This window comes from Leuresthes tenuis, unplaced genomic scaffold, assembly GCF_036924035.1.
Source record: "Leuresthes tenuis unplaced genomic scaffold, fLeuTen1.0.hap1 SCAF_11, whole genome shotgun sequence".
Taxonomy (NCBI): Eukaryota; Metazoa; Chordata; class Actinopteri; order Atheriniformes; family Atherinopsidae; genus Leuresthes; species Leuresthes tenuis.
The window spans coordinates 21,950,921-21,968,510 of NW_027325365.1; the positions used below are offsets into that span (position 1 = coordinate 21,950,921).

The following is a 17,590-nucleotide window of genomic DNA, read 5'->3' on the forward strand; positions in this document are numbered from 1 at the left end:
TTTCTTTCATCACTAGGCTCTCTCTTGCTGGCTGTTAAAGGCCCAATGTGCTTGTATCAGCACCTCACAACTATTTTTCTCTCCCACACTCACAAACACACACACAAACATCCGCAGTGATGAGCTTGTTCATTAGTATATGCATTTGTCCTCAACAACTGTGAGCCAACTTTCGGCCCTTGTTTCCCTCTGCATGTGCCTTTCCCGCTCTTCCCCTGATTCTCCATTCCTCTGTGCATCTGCACTTGTAATCAGCAGATATATTTAGCAGAGGCCTGATGGGAGGCAGAGGGGTGGGCAGAGAAGTCCTAATGTGATTTTTGGTGGAATACAATCTATTGTTAATGGCGTTAGGCTCTCCTTTGATCCAGTATAAATCTTCATTAGGCAAGGCCCGGGTCCCAGGTTCAAGAGCAACGTGATTAGGAGGCTTTTAAAATGACGTTACATCAGCTTTCTAATTGGTTTACTGTTTGCTGGGGCAACATCAATCATTAGCCCAGTAACCGCACAGCAAATAAATTCACTCTGCCACTGACACCCTAATGGCAGACACTGGCAAAGAGGGAGAGTGAGGCTTACAGGCACGCTCTCTCTTCCTCTCATTCTTGTTCACGTACACCCACACTTTATGTTCTGGGGCTCTTTTCAGTCTATGCCGAGTATGTACGCACAGACAGCGAGCAAGAGACGAAGATAGGGAAGGAAAAAAATTACAGCGAAGCAGAAAAAAGAGGCACAAAGAGGCAAATGGGAGCAGAGATAGAGAAAGTCAAACTTTGACTTTTGAAGCTCGTTAATGAGACATCTTGTATGTAAAAGAGAGCAACCAAAGCACACCAGCAAAAATAGATGGAAAGAGCGACCGAAAGGGAGATAGAGAACGAGATGCATGGAAGTCAAAGAGACGGGGGTTGGGGGGTTGGGAAGGTAAACTGATGAGAGCTTAGAGGGTGAAAGAGAGAAATTTGGATGAAGAGAGAACAACATTGAGATGAAATTGCAAATTACCATGTTTCTCAGCCAGGACTGCTGATCTAATGGGTGCAGAGAGAGTCCTTGGCTTTGGGCATCCATTAAAATGGACCTAAATGAGTTTAGAGTGGCAGTCTGGTGCTGCATAAACATACGCTGGCATTTCAGAAGGCACAGAAATGGCTGTGAGCAAAAAAAAAAACCCACATATAACCAGCAACTGCTTATGCATGTGCCGTGAAAGCGAATGCCTGTCTCAGTGTGTGTGTTCGGTGTGGTCCTGTAGAGAGTGGATGCTGTGCAGGAAATGAGCCTTACCAAGCCAGGCAGAAACTGACCACAGCGAGTTAATCCTCAGGAAGCTGCGTGCTGTTTGTGTATTTGTGTATGTGTATGTTCCTCTAAAGTAGTCCACCATTACCTAAGCTAACAGGTGGACAAACATGACTTGTGTTCCTAGTGAAGCATGACAGGTGAATGGGAACGGAACGTTGTTGCTGAGGATTGGCAGGGAATTGGTCCCTGAATGTTTATATGGGAATACTGTCTGGCTCGGAGCACCTGTCTGGGAACGCTCCCTCAGAACGCTGGGGGGAGCTGAGACGGCCAAACAGAGCGTAGCAGAGCGCTCCTGGAAAGAGCTAGCGTTAGCGCTGTCTCTGGCCATTCATTATACATGGGGAACACTAAGCTATTTTTAGCCAGACCCTCTTCTAAAGTGGCTAGCTATCTGCTGCCAGGGAAGCCACCTCAAGTCACTGCTGAAGCAATGAATGTTTAATGGCTTTGTTGAAACAAATCTACAGAAACAAAGGCAAAACAAAAACGCATTCTCTCCTTCTCCAGTAATGTTTACTTCCTAATGGGGCTTATGTATGGGTGACATTTGCGTAAAGGTGGGATGATTTGAGCGTGTGCGAGTATGGCTATGCATGTGCGTGCGGGTGAAGTGCACAAATGCATTTCTGCTTGTTGAGAGTGTTTGTTTTTGGCTGAATTTGATGACTCTTCTCTAGCGGATTATTGCCTCCTAATTAGATAGAGATGACTAGCCAAGGCAGAGGCGTTGTGTGTGTGTGTGTGCATGTGTATATGTCTTTGACTTTATCGGTCTTACATTTTTTCCAGTGTATTATTGTGTGCTCATTTGTATATAATAAACCCATGTGAGAATTAGGGCCCTTTCTCAGCATGTGTGTGTTTCTGCAGTTTCACCTCAAGCTCTCCTTTCGTGCTCATCCTCTGAGCTCTGAGAAGAATGACAAATGAGGGGTGTGTGACATTCTAAGACAGAGGACATATGAAGCAGCAGCACATGGGAATATACCACCTCGAAACACTGGGTGCATAGCAATTAACACGGGGAGAAGGTGTATAAAAAACAATGGCTGCCTTGGTTTTGACAAAAGAAAGATGGAGGAAGAGGAAGTGTGGAGCATGAAATAAAGAGATGGAGAAACAGGGGAGTCAAAAGGATGGAGGGAGGAGGAGTGAGTGGTGGGAGCTGAGCCCTGCAATGATCCCTTTTTAACTGCTGAATGAGCATTTTTGTGCTGCACACACACATGCTCACACAGACACACATCCTGCCCTGTGACTTTTCTCTGTTAACCACAGAAAATGTCAATAAACAGTTTGCTCATCCAGGGCTACAAAACAAACTGCCTTGGTTGGCTCCTGCTGCCAGCTGGCCACACACTCACACACAGACACACACTGTGAGATTAATACGGTGTGGCAAGCCCCTGCTTCACTTCACACTGATGCATGTGAGTGTGTGTGTGTGTGGGGCTTTTTTTTTTCTATGTACAGGGGAGGCAGGTTAGCAGACAGGCTAATGCTCTTCCGCCGAGTGAGTCTTCGTTGAATTGGCGAGCATAATGGACTTCCAGGGATTAGCCCGAGCCAAACCCACCAGCTTACAGCTATAGTCCCCCTTCACCAGTCGCAGGGGACCTTGGACAGAATAAAGTGGGTCAAGCTTCAGCAGCAGTCAGAAGGGCTGTGCGTTTCTCCACAAAAGGTGGCTGTGACAACAAAAGAGAGCTGTTGAGAAAATCTTTTCATGATCGGTGTTTACTCACACTGGCGAGTGACGGAGAGAAAAGAAAGGAGAAGATAAACTGGAATAAAATGTGATCTGCTTGGCTGCTCTCTAATTGCTCTATTTCCTTGTTGCATGTTTTGTCTTTTATCAAACTGGGTTCCTGGTAAAACGGTTGTTGCTATTAGCCTACCTACAGGCTGAACTGTAGCACTCAATCAATTCATCTGACTAAGTCACCTTTCTTGATTTATTGGACCAATTACCTTGTACTGTTACTGTGCTCTGCATCTGTTTCAAAGGTTAGTCTTATTTGCGTTTCTGTAGCCAAAACAAGCTGGAGTTTTCTGCAGTGGTTGTCGGCGTGTTCTGTATGAAAAACAGCCTTGTGCTTGGACTTTACTTTGCGGCAGACCCGCTTCTCAGTATGTTTGTGTTTCCTCTGGGAAGCTCTCGGTTTGCTTTTTTGTTTTCTAATGGATCTGTAGCGTATTTGTGAACAAGTTTCTCTGAAGTAAATCTCTTGTCCTGTTGCAGGAAAAAAAAAAAGCAATTTGTCTCTGATCATGAATATTTTGAAGCATGTCAACAGAAAGAGTTTTTTTTTTTTACACCAGATATTTGTAAAATTCTATTTGTCTATAATAATACGACACTGGTGAGTTGTTTATCTGCTGTATCGTGCAAATATTGATTTAGTGGAAAATAAAGGAAGAATTTAATTCTGCTGTGTAACAATACAGTGCATGACTGTTCTGGCAGTAAAGAGAAGAGAAGCATTGAATTACAGACAATACTTTGTCAGACTTGACATTTTTCTATCGTTATCTGGTGTAATAAAAATTTGCTGCTTGATGATAGACAACAGGATTTTTTTTTCCTTTTCTTTTTGACTCAGTTAGTGAAATATCTATATAAAGAACGTGATGGATCATGCCTATCTTTGCTCAACAATTTATTGCCCGGATAGTTCAACATGCACATACACAGATGGACATGAACGCAGATAACAGAAGAGACTTCAAGCCACTTCTAAAAAAACGTGCATTCCTCCTCTGTACAAGCTACACAATATATTATTCATCTGAATTTGAATTTTGAAAAAAAAGTTCAATATTTATTGTAGAAAAGATAACAAAGACAAAAGCATCCATTTTTGCTCGCTGATTTAAGCATGTGAGACAGTGGGTAAGTGTGTGTGCATTGGGGTGTCTGCTTTTGTTTTTTGCATCGCTGGGACTGAGTCCTTGCCTGCATCTGAGTGTGCAAGCCTTTTTATATGGCTTTTTGTTGAGTGCATTGTTACTAACTAAATGTATTTATGGAGATAGGATGTAGTCGGAGGTGCTGTTTCTCACATTTATAGAGGCATTGCAGGGAGGAGAAGTCAAGTTAGATTTATTTATAAAAAGCTTCTAACAAATAAGATTTACCTCAAAGTGCTTGTCATCATCGCAAGGGACACAAACAAAATGCAAATAAAAGCTAGATGAAAGAAAGGATAATAATCCTCCTGATAAAATTACATTTCATAGGAAGGAGGAGTAGTAGGAGGGCACAACAAAATCTTAAACTTCTTACATATGTCAGTTTACACTCTGCATGTATGATGCAAGAGTTGTCCTTTTCCTGCAGGTGTGTAACTGCATGTATGTTTGCATAATGCGAGTATATGCGTGCATGTATCACTCTTTCCCAGGAGGATCTTTGCATGTTCAAACAGATGTTTCGTGCCTCTCCCGTACAGCTGAGATCTGGCCCCCATCTTTCTCTTGTCTTCCTCTCTTTTTCCCCTACTCTCCCCTTTCACAAGCATCTGTTCTTCATGGCCACGTTGGTGACACCTGCGTCCCAGTGGTATAACAGAGGAATCAGGTCATGTTGCAAACTGGGGCCATTACAGCTGCAGTTGCAAGGGAGCTTACTGCCCCCTACCTGCTCTTAGAACCCATTCAAGAGAAAAGGAAAAGAGAGAAAAGTTAGTTAGCGCATGTGAAGACAGTGTTATAAATGCAATTTATTTCTGGAATTATTTGCATGATGTGGTTGGAAAGTTCATCTGCCTTTATGTTTGTGTGTATGTGTAAAGTTACTATCATTTATGCCTCTCGGGATGCTTATGATATCAGAGAAAGCATTCAGGAGAGTGCAACACATCCACACATCTCTCTTCCTCTCACACAATTTTTCTTTTCTTGTCTAAATCAAGCAAAGATGACAAATGGAGGAGGGCAAGTGTGATCACGCAGTTTGACAAAGCAGTTGCTTTGTTGTTTTTGCCCCAACGTGTATGTCTGCACATGTGCACTTACACAAACCTTTGATCGGTACGAGAAAGGCAGTGTGCAAACAAACAATCATTTCCACGGACTTTGTGCTTAGAAGTGTAAAATCATGCTGGAAGTGCAATGTGCGGCATTGCTGAAAGAAAAAGCAGAGCCGGAACTCAAGAGCCAGAATTCAAAACCAAATGTAACATCGATGACTCTGTGTGTTCTGCACTAATGTAACATTTCTATTCAGAGCGCAGCAGTCTAGAGACATGGACACTTTGTCATGACACTTGGAAATATTTTTCCTTCCCCAAGGCTGAGCCAAGACAGAATGTGTTTTCAGCATCATTTTGTTTGTCGGTCTGTTTGCTGTTAGCGACACCGTGCAAATGCTAAGAAGCCAAATTTCTTGAAACTTGGTGGAAAATTGAGCATATCACAATAAAAAACACATTAAAATTTGATGAAGATCGGCATCATTTTAAAATTCAAGACAAGATTATGCATTTGCATTTTTGGATGTTTTTTCATCCATTGTGCAGTTTTCTTCATTTCTTTTTTACCATCTGTACATCAAGAACTTGCACACGGCAGTGCTCAAGAATGATCCAGTTTGGTCAGTCTCTCCAATGTGGTTCATTGATTTTTCTAAGCATATCCCGCAAACACACATGATGAAGATGGACTCTAATCCCTCCACTGGTTCACAGACTGAGGGAGAGGGAGAAAGGTGATGTGTGAATGGGTGTTCTTGTCTGAGTCATGCCAGTTTGTTTTTCAGCTCTCTCACTCAACAGTCCATTAGCTCATTGTTAGAGGGGCTGCTATTGGATTCTAGCTGACATGTTCCCTCAAGTCTGAGAGCAACAGATGAGGGCGCATGCTGTGCTGAGTGCTCGAATATTGCTCACACACACACACAGACACACGCACCTTCACTTTGATGTGACAAAGAAAACTGTATACAAAGGCTGATAGATAGGGACACAAGTGGAAGAAGAAGTGGCAAACAAGGAAACAAAATATGGAAAATGTGATACAAAATGGAAACATATTTTTTGTGCATATTTAGTTGGAATTTCCATCTGAATTAAGTTATTGACCATTTGGAAAATATGACACCCAGTCTCAAATTATTGATTGTGGAACATAATGGAATTTTAATAGTATTATTTGATGGCTGAAGAGCATTACTTTTGATATACAGAGAAAGAAACACATTTCTGTTCTACTTTTGGATTTGTCACATTTCTGTAATTAAATCCTTAACTCCTGTGAGAATTGTTTGAACTAAAAAGTGTATCTTTGTGCTTGTTTTTTTTTCCAAGGGGCTGCCAACCATCACAATCAGTCCACATTACGGCCTCCACTGCCCCCTCCACACAACCACCAGACCTTGTCCCACCAGTCTGCAAACAGCTTGAACCGAAACACCCTGAGAGGGGGGCGTAACCCCATTCACGCCCCGGCTCCAGGCACTGGAGATGGGCCGACCACCCCGGAGTCAGTCCAGTTACAAGACAGCTGGGTGCTCAACAGCAATGTCCCACTGGAGACCAGGTCAGAAGAACTGTTTAGTCTCTATTTCTATTTTTACAGTTGATAAGGTTAAATGTTGCTGATATTTGAAGCCACTTACAGTACAGTAATTACAGCATACACAAACAAATGATGTTTCTATAATAGAGGTTTGTCCGTAACTACTGTGTGTTTGACAAACCTAATCACACAAACGACGAAGTGCTAATAACTACACATTTATTTATTTTAGTTATCACCACCATTTTCATGCGCAGGGCAGCCATATTGGATTTTGAAGTCGGGGGAGGTGTGGTTCCTCCAACTTTCCAAGTTGAAAATCCAACTTTGGGTAGAATTCTAGTTGAATTTTATCAAATTCTAAACCTCTTAGTTCAAAGAACTGCACCATTAATAGCAACACTATCACACTAGCCATAAAAGCCTTTGTAAGTTTGTTAAATGCAAGCTAGCTTTTGACCAACTGTGAGTTGGCAGTTTATAGCGGAAGAAAGTTGTTTTTTTTAAATGTGACTTTACATTTCTCAAAAGTTTTGAAAACCACTTATAAATCCAGCAGAACAGTGTTATATAAAACCCAGTTATGATGAAACTCAAAACTTGAACTCATTAATCCTTCAGTAGTCAGCATTAATAAGTGAGCAAGGCAAGCCCAGAAACTTTAAAACGCATTACACAACTTTGCTTAAAAACACCAAGCTACATAATTTTTACGAAAACTAAAACCAAGCATTAGCGAGGAAAAAAATATTCGGATTAAGCTATACAAAGTTTGGGCTACAGCTGTCAGACTATACCTGAAAGCACCACACACATTTGTACGTCTCCACAAACTTATCCATTTAGAATGGCATTTGAACTAGAAATGAACTGGAACGAACTGTCTGCACCAATGAATGTTGCCATGAGAAGGCTCCCTGTGATTTTTGTTACTTCACACCCACCTAACAGAACCCATTGTGTAACTGATTGTCTCCCTCATGATTAATTCAAATATTTATCATTCCTTATGATACAATTTTTACGGATGCCTAAGAGATTGATGTGTTATGAGATTCTTCAAAGCAGTGATACATAGAGTAATAAGAATGATGAGAAGCTGGGGTTAAGAAGAAAAGCAGAAGGCCTCGTTTTTCAGTTGAACAGCTCTGCTAATTTGTCTCTGGGAGACCAGCATATTTTTTTGAACACATAGCATAATTTTTAAATGATTAATCTACATACTGTTCTTCACTAAACAGCAACCACTATACCAGCTTAAAATCGAAAAAAGTATCGCTGTCACTGCAATGCACTCTACCTTATCACAAAATATGACACAAAAAAGTCACATGTATCAAAGTTATTATGCATGCAACCTAGAGTGAGCTGGCTAGAAATACAAACCGTTTCACAGACGCTACACATGTGTTTTTGCCAGTACACAAAGAACACTTACCAGGCAAACAGAGCATTCATGCAGGGTATTACTATTCATGAGGCATGCAATGAGAGTTACAATGCCTACATGCTTGCTAGCACGCACGTGGCCGCTCTCTGAGCATTTGCTCTGCAAGCTGTAGTTGTGTTTCTCCTGCTGGGCAGTGGAGCTTCCACCTCTGATGGGCCCAGATAAGCTCCCCCGAGTGGTGGCCCTGTGCAGTATTTATGAGGCTGGGACATGTTTAATTCAGTCCCACTGATATCGGGTCTACGCTCGACCTGTGCTGAAGCATTGTGTTGATATGCTTGATAGGTGAGAGGTATTGCGTTAAACAAGAATACCAACACCATTTTTGGAATTTGTTATTTCGACCTGTGTAATAATGGTAAAGAGTAAATAATTTAAGGGGAGAATTTCTGCCCTCAAAAATGATGCAGGGATCTTTGAAAAAAATAAATGATAAATTCTCCTTCCACTGCGACTGCCATCTTTACAGATTTAAATGAACCATCACACACCACACTGTTGAGCCCTCCACTGTGCCAGTATTTGGCTATGTTCAGGTGTTGGGGTTGGGCATGGCTCAGAGCCCGTCGCTGTGAATGGAGCCCAGAGAAATTTCAGCTCCACCCTCCAGCCCAGATTGGGCCCCATTCTCTGATCCCGGCAAAGGCGCCGGCTGAACGGGCTGACTGGAGCTGCTGATGAGCTTGCGATTGGGTCAGAGCCAGCCAGGCAGAGCCAAAGAGTCACGCCACCCCTGAGCTGGCAGAGTGAGGCCTCCATCTCATTATAACCAGCAGCTATAGGAAGAGATGAGCAACCTGTTCATGTGAGGGCGCGAGCGTGTGATTGAGTACATTTGTGTTTACTGTGTGATTACATCAAAGCATGGGTGCCCTCGGCGACTGCGGCTGCTCCCCATTGTGATCATATGTAAATCTTGGCATTTGTTGTCCACTTGTTATAGTAAATGTGTGCACGCGTGCGTGTGTATTTTGGATTGATCCAACAGTGTGACAGCAGTGAGAGGATGAAGATTGATCACCTAAGAACACCCTAGGGCTTGGTTGACTGGCAGAGGAGGAGAGAGATAGGAACCGGCGATTGGGGGGGGGAGCAGTGACACAGCAGAGGAATATAAGTCGGGGTGGGAAGGGCAAAAAGAAATGGTTTGCGGTAGAGGAGGGAGAGATAAAGAGGGAGAGAGAGGCAAAGACACGGAGGGAGGAGGTGATTGAAGGAGATTGTTTTGGGGAGGGTGTGTGAGGGAAGATAGAAAGGCAGAGGAGGGAGATTGGGGCCCTTGGAACATGGATACATTTACCGGTGTGAGATAAATTACTATAGATGGCTGCTGCCACTGTGTGTGTGTGTGTGTGTGTGTGTATGTATGTGAGAGAAAGAGAGCAAGAAAGTGAGTGAAAGAACGCATTTCTCTGCAAGAGTGCAAGTGCACGTGTATACATATGTTGCAGTATTTTGTGAGAAACCAACTGATTTCCAATCGCTCCCTCGGAGTCTCTTGCCTTGCTGATGCCAGGTTCAATCTCTCTCTGTGATCTCAGGACATTCCCCTGCACCCCCTGCCTGCTCTGCTGTGGGCCACGACTCTAAGGGAGAAATAAGATCACCGAAAGGACTGCAGCATCTCAATTTATCTAGAAAGAGCAGCAGGGGATGAGGTGGGGGGCTGCTACAGGTTACTTTCAAATGCATTACTATGGGGACAGATAGAAAGCGCAACCTGTGGGAATGACCGAGAAAAGATTCATTTTCAGCTCTACAGCCACAACTGTAATGTGCAATAATTACTACTTCCAGTACTATGCAAGCTTTATTTATGATATGACCTTGCATCCGCACAGAAAGTGCTTTAGAAATGATATTCAACATTTTTCATGCAGAGCTACTACGGTAATAATCTTTATTAACTATGCTTTCCCTTATCTCAGTAGTTCGTCCTAAAGATAAAGTAAACACAAAATGTACATGTTTATTTATACCAGGCAGGAACTCTCTTATCTCAGCAGTACCTTAAAACTCCACCCATAGCCACAAAATGCTCATTTAAAAACACTACTAGCTTCAGAACTTTTCATGCAAAAAGCTTGTTATTGTCATTACATTCACAGCTCCAAGGTTAAAGTGTGCTGATGGTCATTTGTCTACTAGAAAACCAAGCTGGTCAGACACAGTGACCATCAAATGCAACTTTGTGTTGACCCCTTAGAGTTTTTTTACATTTAATATGACAGTGGTCAAGCTGTTAAGCCACTTGTCTACCAACTGGTCAGATTGGAATGGCTAATTATGATGATTATTACTGATGTGACTGCTACATATATTCAGTAGCAAAGATGTGACATCCTAACATAACATGTATTAACTTCAAAAAGCATCTTGACCATTTGTTGCTGGTGAGCAAATCCTACATTAATTAATGCATTAAATCATCATAGGTCATGTATTGGCTAAGCATTCAGTGGTAAATGATTTGAGTAAATGTACCCCTGCTATATGTGATTTTCCAACAGACCTGCACTAACTGTGTGAACAACTGGAAATATCAGCCAGTAAAATAGTATCTTTGTAAGTATTGTAGTCTTACAAGATTGGTATGTAAAAATCTAGCATGATCTAGAACGCACAGTTCTCTCACCACACACTGAAATATGTCGTGATAAATACAATTAATTTTGTGTGTGTTGTAAAAAAGTTAATACTATACACAGTTTTTAAGAGGTGGGAATCTTATTAAATACCATTTAAGTCAACGTGAACACAAAATTGACATCAATAACAATTTTCTGATTACTTTCAAGCTGTGCCCTTATATTGGTCTCTTTCCTTTTGAACATGATGTGACTTTTTTTTGGGAGAAAATGACAACAAGCAACCCTACTCCCCCTGCCGTTTTTGTTTTTCGCCGTCTTTTCTTTTCTCATTTCTTCCTTTGTTCAACTAATCATTCCAGTACTCTCAAGGTGAGAATATTAACCGAATCCATAAAAGATTGGAGTAGCTGAAAGAATGTTTCTTTGTATTTGCACTATTCCATGAAAAAGTCAAATATGAAAAGAAATCGAAAGTGATGATGCACCTGAATTTTTCATTGGTGTTTAGATTCCGTCTTGTTGAAATAGCAATTCTTAACAGATCTTAAAATGATGTAAACACAACCTCAGATTAACAACAAAACATGACAAGTTACAGTGTGCCATCAATGATTTACAAATTCATAAAAAATCAAATAAAAAAAACTTTAATTTAGAAGAAGTGAGTGAAAAACTAAGTACATCCACCCTGCTTCTGTAAGATTTAAAACAGTTAGTGGCAGCCAGGTGGTGCTAATTAAATGTACTTGATTATTAGATCATCAGCAAGCCTGAGCGCCTCTATAAACATGGGGGTTTGGGCAATTTGTTTGTCTTACACGTTCAGATGTGTGTTAACACAATGCCAAGCAATGATCATAGGGAAGCAACTTGTTACTTCACATAAATCTAAGAAGGGTTTGTAAGACCATTTCCAAACAGTGCATCATTCTACAGTGAGGAAAGATTATTCACAAGAAGAAAAAAAATCATGACTTCTTATAATAGGATTATTGAGTCAATCACAAACTCCTCTGTATACCAAAGTATTCTTAACTCAAATATGAGGCCATCTGTCTGGCTGCTAAAGCTGGGCTGAAAATTGGTCAAACAACAGGACAATGATCCCAAACACCCCAATAAATGGCTGCAAAAAATAAAAAAGAATCAAGGTGTAATGACCCAGTCAAAATCTAGACCTCAACCTGATTGAAAGGCCCTGGAGGAATTTTAAGAGAGCTGTGCATAAGCAAGTGTCTCAATGAGCTCATGCAACACTGTTAAGAACAGTCTTCCAATTTAGTTGTGGGGGAATCAGGTTATTGCTACTAAAAAGCTGTTTATTATTATGTATTTTAGAATATCGTCTACACCTACGTTTAACCTGTTATGGGTTATTTTAAAAGTAGTAGAACATGTTGTACATTTGATACATATAAGCCTCAGCTATTTTAGATCTCCCCTTGTCAATCATCAAGGCAACACTCAGCAAATGATGCCCATGATGCTGCACCTGTCTGCCGATTCATTTCTTTCCTACATTTATAGCCGGTAACAATTCCCACAAAGGTGTCCTCAAGCATCCTGCCCTCCCTGAGAGCCCTTTGTTTCATTCTCAGGTCTGACTGTTTTCCTGTCACCCCCATGCCGAGTCAACCTCTGTTAATTGTTCTCTACATCTGATGGTGATTCTCAGACTGCTATCCAAAGCAACCACGTTTGTGATAGCTGAGAAAATGAAGTGCGTGTGTGCCCATGTGTGTGGGCATGTAAGAGCATGTGTGTTTGTTCACTCAAGGGGAATGCGAGCTTTGACTTCCTGCTAATTACCCAGCATGCTCTCTGTTCTGTGGTTAATTGTCCAGGTCCTCTTTTCTCTCAATGGGAAACAGTGTTGGAATGGAGAGAAAACACATTGTCTCTTCTCTCTGCCTTTTTTCTCATCTGTAGTCTTCATCTCCATCCTCGATCCTGTTCTTATGTCACTTTTTTGTTCTGCAGGAATCCAAATTAAACATTTGGTTGAACATACAGGGCCAGAACATGAAAGAAACCCACATATATTTCTGCTGTTTGTGCGTGGGTGGGCGCTTATGTCTAAGTGAAAATGTGTGTCAGTGTGTGAATGCTTGTTCTGTGTGTATGTGAGTGGATGCAATGACAGCAAGGTAGCAGTGGCTGAGGAGCAGAGGGGGAGACGGGGAGGGGGGATCTCTGTCAGCTCTCTCTAATTATGTGTGACATTTCCATGCTGGACCACTGTCAAAAATCCCACAATATTCACATACAAATACACAAACACACAAATAGGCACACACACACACCAGCCTAATGATACACAGTTGTGATTGCTGGCTGCCTGCTATGATAGAACCCCTCCATAGCCATCCGCAACATAAATCAATGTCAATTACCTCCCCAGAGCACATTAGACACTTTCCATTCCTACTTGTAATTAGTACGGCCCATAGACATATTCCCATCCCACACAAGCTCACAGTAGAGCTTCTGCACACAAACAACAAAGCCGGGGACTGAAATGATTACAGTGAGGAAGTTCAAATGCGTACCAGCACATCAAATCATATGCATTGTGTTATACAGAATGCAAGAGATTCACCAGTTCATTCTGGCACTTTAGGAGTATTGTAATTAATTAGCACTGGCCCTGCCATCACAGAGTGCTTCAGCGAAAGCTGAAAATGAGTTCAAGCAGACACATGCTGCTTGACCTTGGAAAGTGTGTGTGTTTGGCGCATACACACATATGTGCATTCTTGCATTTGGCAGCTTATAGGTCCATGCATGCATAATAAAACTGAAGGCGGTGACACTAAGAGTGCGGTATTTTTAGACAATTATATTGTGTTTCCTTGCATGGCATCTCCTCTTGCTCCCTCAGCCTCTATCTGTAGGGCACATTTTATTCCTATTTTTTCTTTCCCCTATTTTACCTGGCAGCTAACCTGACAGGTAAAGGGAGAGGAAGGGGGCAAAAAAAGAAGAGAATCTGGCAGGATAGCAGTCCAACAATCAGTGGCCTGAGATGAAGAGAGAAAAAGACCAAGAGCAGCACAGACTGGTTGAATTATTGATAGAGTACAGCAGTGTCCCCAAACCAAATTGTCGGTCTCTGAGCCCAATACCTGTTTTCACCAAATGTTTTCAGACTGTGTAAATACACACTTATGTAACAGCAGTTATTAAAGGCATCAAAATGATAGGAAATCTCAAAGCACAGCTGAGCATAAAAAAACAGAAACATCCAATTAGTAAAAGTGGTGCGTTATTACTGGTCTAACGAGGCTGCTAAGAATAAAAGTGACAGGAGGCTACAGAAGCCAGACGACAGTCCTGACACACATGCGTGGGAACATGAGTCACATGTCTTGGTCTGGAGGTGGAGAAGAGTCACAATTCCACTTGACAAAGAAAAACCCTGCAACTCAACTTTGTCTTTCACACAAATGAGTCACGACATTTAGATTTTAGTTTTTTTCTATTAAATGACTTGCCTCCTCTACAAGCCCCAAATATTAAAAACTGTGTTATAAGAAAGATTTCAACATGGGTTTGTCACCTACAACCCCCGTTCTAAAAAAGGGGGGATTCTGTGTAAAATTTAAACAAAAACAGAATGCAATGATTTGCATTAAATAATATTTTGTTCACATTTGAACATAGAAAACATATCAAATGTAGAAGATGAGACATTTTGTCATTTCAATGTTTCAATGTAAAAATGAGCTTTTTGTTATTATGATGGCAGCAACTGTTTCCAAATAGTTGGGATGGAGGAAACAAAAGGCTGAGACAGAAAGTGTTTCTGAAAAGAAACAACTGGAGGAACACGTTGCAACTAATGAAGTTAATTAGAACCAGTTGAGTAGCATGTATAAAAGAGCACCTTAGAGAAGCAGAGTCACTGCATCTAGGAATTGTGGAGAAATTTCAGAATAAGAATGTTTCTCAATGTAAAATTGAGACTTTGAATGTCCCATTATCTACATTACATTATACCATCAAAAGTTTAACCTCCATGTCAGAACACAGAAAATAATCAGTTCTGGATGACTGTGATCTTCAGGCCCTCAGGTGACACCGGATATGAAACAGACATGATTCTGTTAAGGAAATCATTTCATGGACTAAGAAACAATTCCTGAAATCACTGTCTGTGAACACAGTTCTTCGTGGCATTTATAAATGCAGATTAAGGCTCTATTAAGCAAAGAAGAAGCCATATTTGAACATAACCCAGAAACACCACAATCTTTTCTGAGTCAAATCTAAATGTAAAATAGACTGAGGCAAAGTGGAAAAGTTAAGGCCTTTCATGTTCCAGCAAGAAAATGCTAAACGACATAGTGCATCTATTACAACAGCATGGCTTCGTGGCAGAAGGGTCCTAATGCAAGAGTGGCCTGCCTGCACTCCATAGCTTTCACCAACTGAAAACATTTGGTATATGACAGAAACCAAAATACGACAAAGAAGACCAAGGACCATTGAGCAGCTACAATCCTATGTCATCTTAGAAGAAAGGAGCAACATTCCTCTTCCGAAGATCAAGCAACTGGTCTCCTCAGTTTCCAAATATTAGTAGACTCTTAAAAGAACATGGCATGTCGATAATTTGTAAAAAGGTACATTTCAGCTTTTCAGCAGCCTCAAAATAAGTTTTAAAAACAAGCCAAGATGATGTGAAAAATATAGATGTCTGTAACAGAATAATCTATGAAAACCTGCCTAATACTAAGGCCCCACACTTCTAATCCTTTTGATGAAGTGAAGAGACAAATTTTCATCTCTTTGTAGTCATCACTCCCAAGGTCAGAAAATCACAAACATAGAAGTTAAATTACATTCTCACTTCCACACTCAATTGCAAACATACAAACAAACAAGCTCCACGGAAATTGTCAGACAAAGTCTCTTTTTACTCCATCTCAGAAGAAATCAAGTGACCTTTCCTCCTCTGATATGTCACCCTCACCTGAGGGCTTTGTTCTGTCATACCACCTGAGGTCTGTGTGGGAGCAGCTCCTCACTCCCTCTGTGTGCTGTGGGTGTGTGTCGCAAAAGATGTCACAAAGGTTTCACAAAAGTTTTTCTTTTTCCTTTTTTTCTCTGTGTCCTTTCAGAGATTTTTTTTCCTTTTCATGTTTCCTTTTTCACTGGCCACTGCGTTCCCTCAAGGTTAGATGAAAAAAAAAAATCTGAGCGGAGGAAGAAACATCTTTCAGGGGAAGACATGATTACAGAAAGAAGATGCTGAAGAATAAGAGAAGGAGTGGGTCAGCAGTGAAAAAATATGGGAAATAGGAAAGGAAAGGGAGGGAGAACAGTGTTGGGTGAGCAGGTGCATTGATAGCAGAGGATAATAGGTAATGTGACCAAAGGGATGGCGGTTCAAATCCCTCTTTTATGTTCTTTCTGAGCTCTGACCCCACCTGGACAATGAGGAGGGGGGCGGCACTGATCCTTTCCTGCCATCAAGGGCAGAGACGAGACACATCGTAAGTGGGGTGAACAGAAGAAAAGCGAGGGCGTGGAGGTAAAAAAAAAAAAAGAAGGTTGCAGCAGGTGGAGGTTAAAAAGAAACCCGAGACTGGAACAGGACTGAATTGAAGACACAGTCAGTTCAAAGATGTTCACACCCATAAGGCAGGAATGGTTCAGCAGACAGAAAGATTGGACAAAAGCTTACACATATGTTGCCCTGTCATCTGGGCTTTCATTGCATGGTGGATTGTTTACTGTCCCACAACTACAGCATTTTTTAGTATGAGCTGGTATCTGAAGTCTGCAGCTACGTATTAAATGACCTTTTTTCTCGTATTTTCTTCTCTGCAGGCACTTCTTGTTCAAAACGTCATCAGGAACCACCCCTCTCTTCAGTAGCTCCTCCCCCGGGTACCCACTGACATCGGGCACAGTGTATTCTCCGCCCCCTCGCTTGCTACCCAGAAACACTTTCTCCCGTTCAGCCTTCAAGCTAAAGAAGCCGTCCAAATACTGCAGCTGGAAATGTGCCGCGGTGACAGCCATTGCAGCCGCTGCCCTGCTGGCCATCCTACTGTCCTACTTCATTGGTAAGCATCAAAATATTATCCATGTGGAGGACTGGTGAGCCTAATAAAATGTTGTAAAAGTGCAGTACACTTTCCTTGAAGGATTCCAAGCTCAGTCACAAAAGACCAGTTCCTTTTTTTCAGGTTGGTTAGTCCTGTTTGTTTTGCCCTGACCTGCAATGCTTGAACTTTGCTCTTCTTGTTCCTCCTACACCACAACATAAAAGTGCCAAGTTCACAGCCCACTATAAGCACAAAGCAGGAGTCCGGATGTGTGAGCTTTGTCACTTTAGTCCTGTGCTGCTCTGTCGAAATCAGGCCCAGCAGGCGCCTTGGCCTCCACTCAGCATCAGTAAACAGCCAGTCAGACAGACAGACAGGAAGATACATACACCGCAGCACACCAGGGCTGTTTCTCTGAGCAGGTATCAGTCAAGGTGGGAATCCTAACAGACCCAGCAGGAAAGTGGATGTTTTTCACTGATCCAAAGCCAGCGTGCGATAGTCATACTTGAAGGAATGGTAGATAACCAGAAGAGAGCACTTACTGAGCACATCAGGAAGAAATTCTCATGGCTGTCTACCAGTGAATCTGTGAGAAGAGAGGGATGCTGTTGCTCTGAGTGCGTGGGGGTGTGTGTGGGCAAGGATTTAATTCCTTCTTG

At 41.8% G+C, this 17,590-nt stretch overlaps 1 protein-coding gene across 3 annotated transcripts in view; it reads left to right on the forward strand.

The window, feature by feature from the left end:
• Window positions 1-17,590, forward strand: part of tenm2a (teneurin transmembrane protein 2a) — a 109,020-nt gene that overhangs the window by 47,040 nt on the left and 44,390 nt on the right. For all 3 annotated transcript variants that reach the window (XM_072396073.1, XM_072396074.1, XM_072396075.1), the window contains 2 exons: window positions 6,621-6,852; window positions 16,708-16,946. In XM_072396073.1, the coding sequence (XP_072252174.1) occupies window positions 6,621-6,852; window positions 16,708-16,946 (471 nt within the window). The remainder of the gene's footprint in view (window positions 1-6,620; window positions 6,853-16,707; window positions 16,947-17,590) is intronic.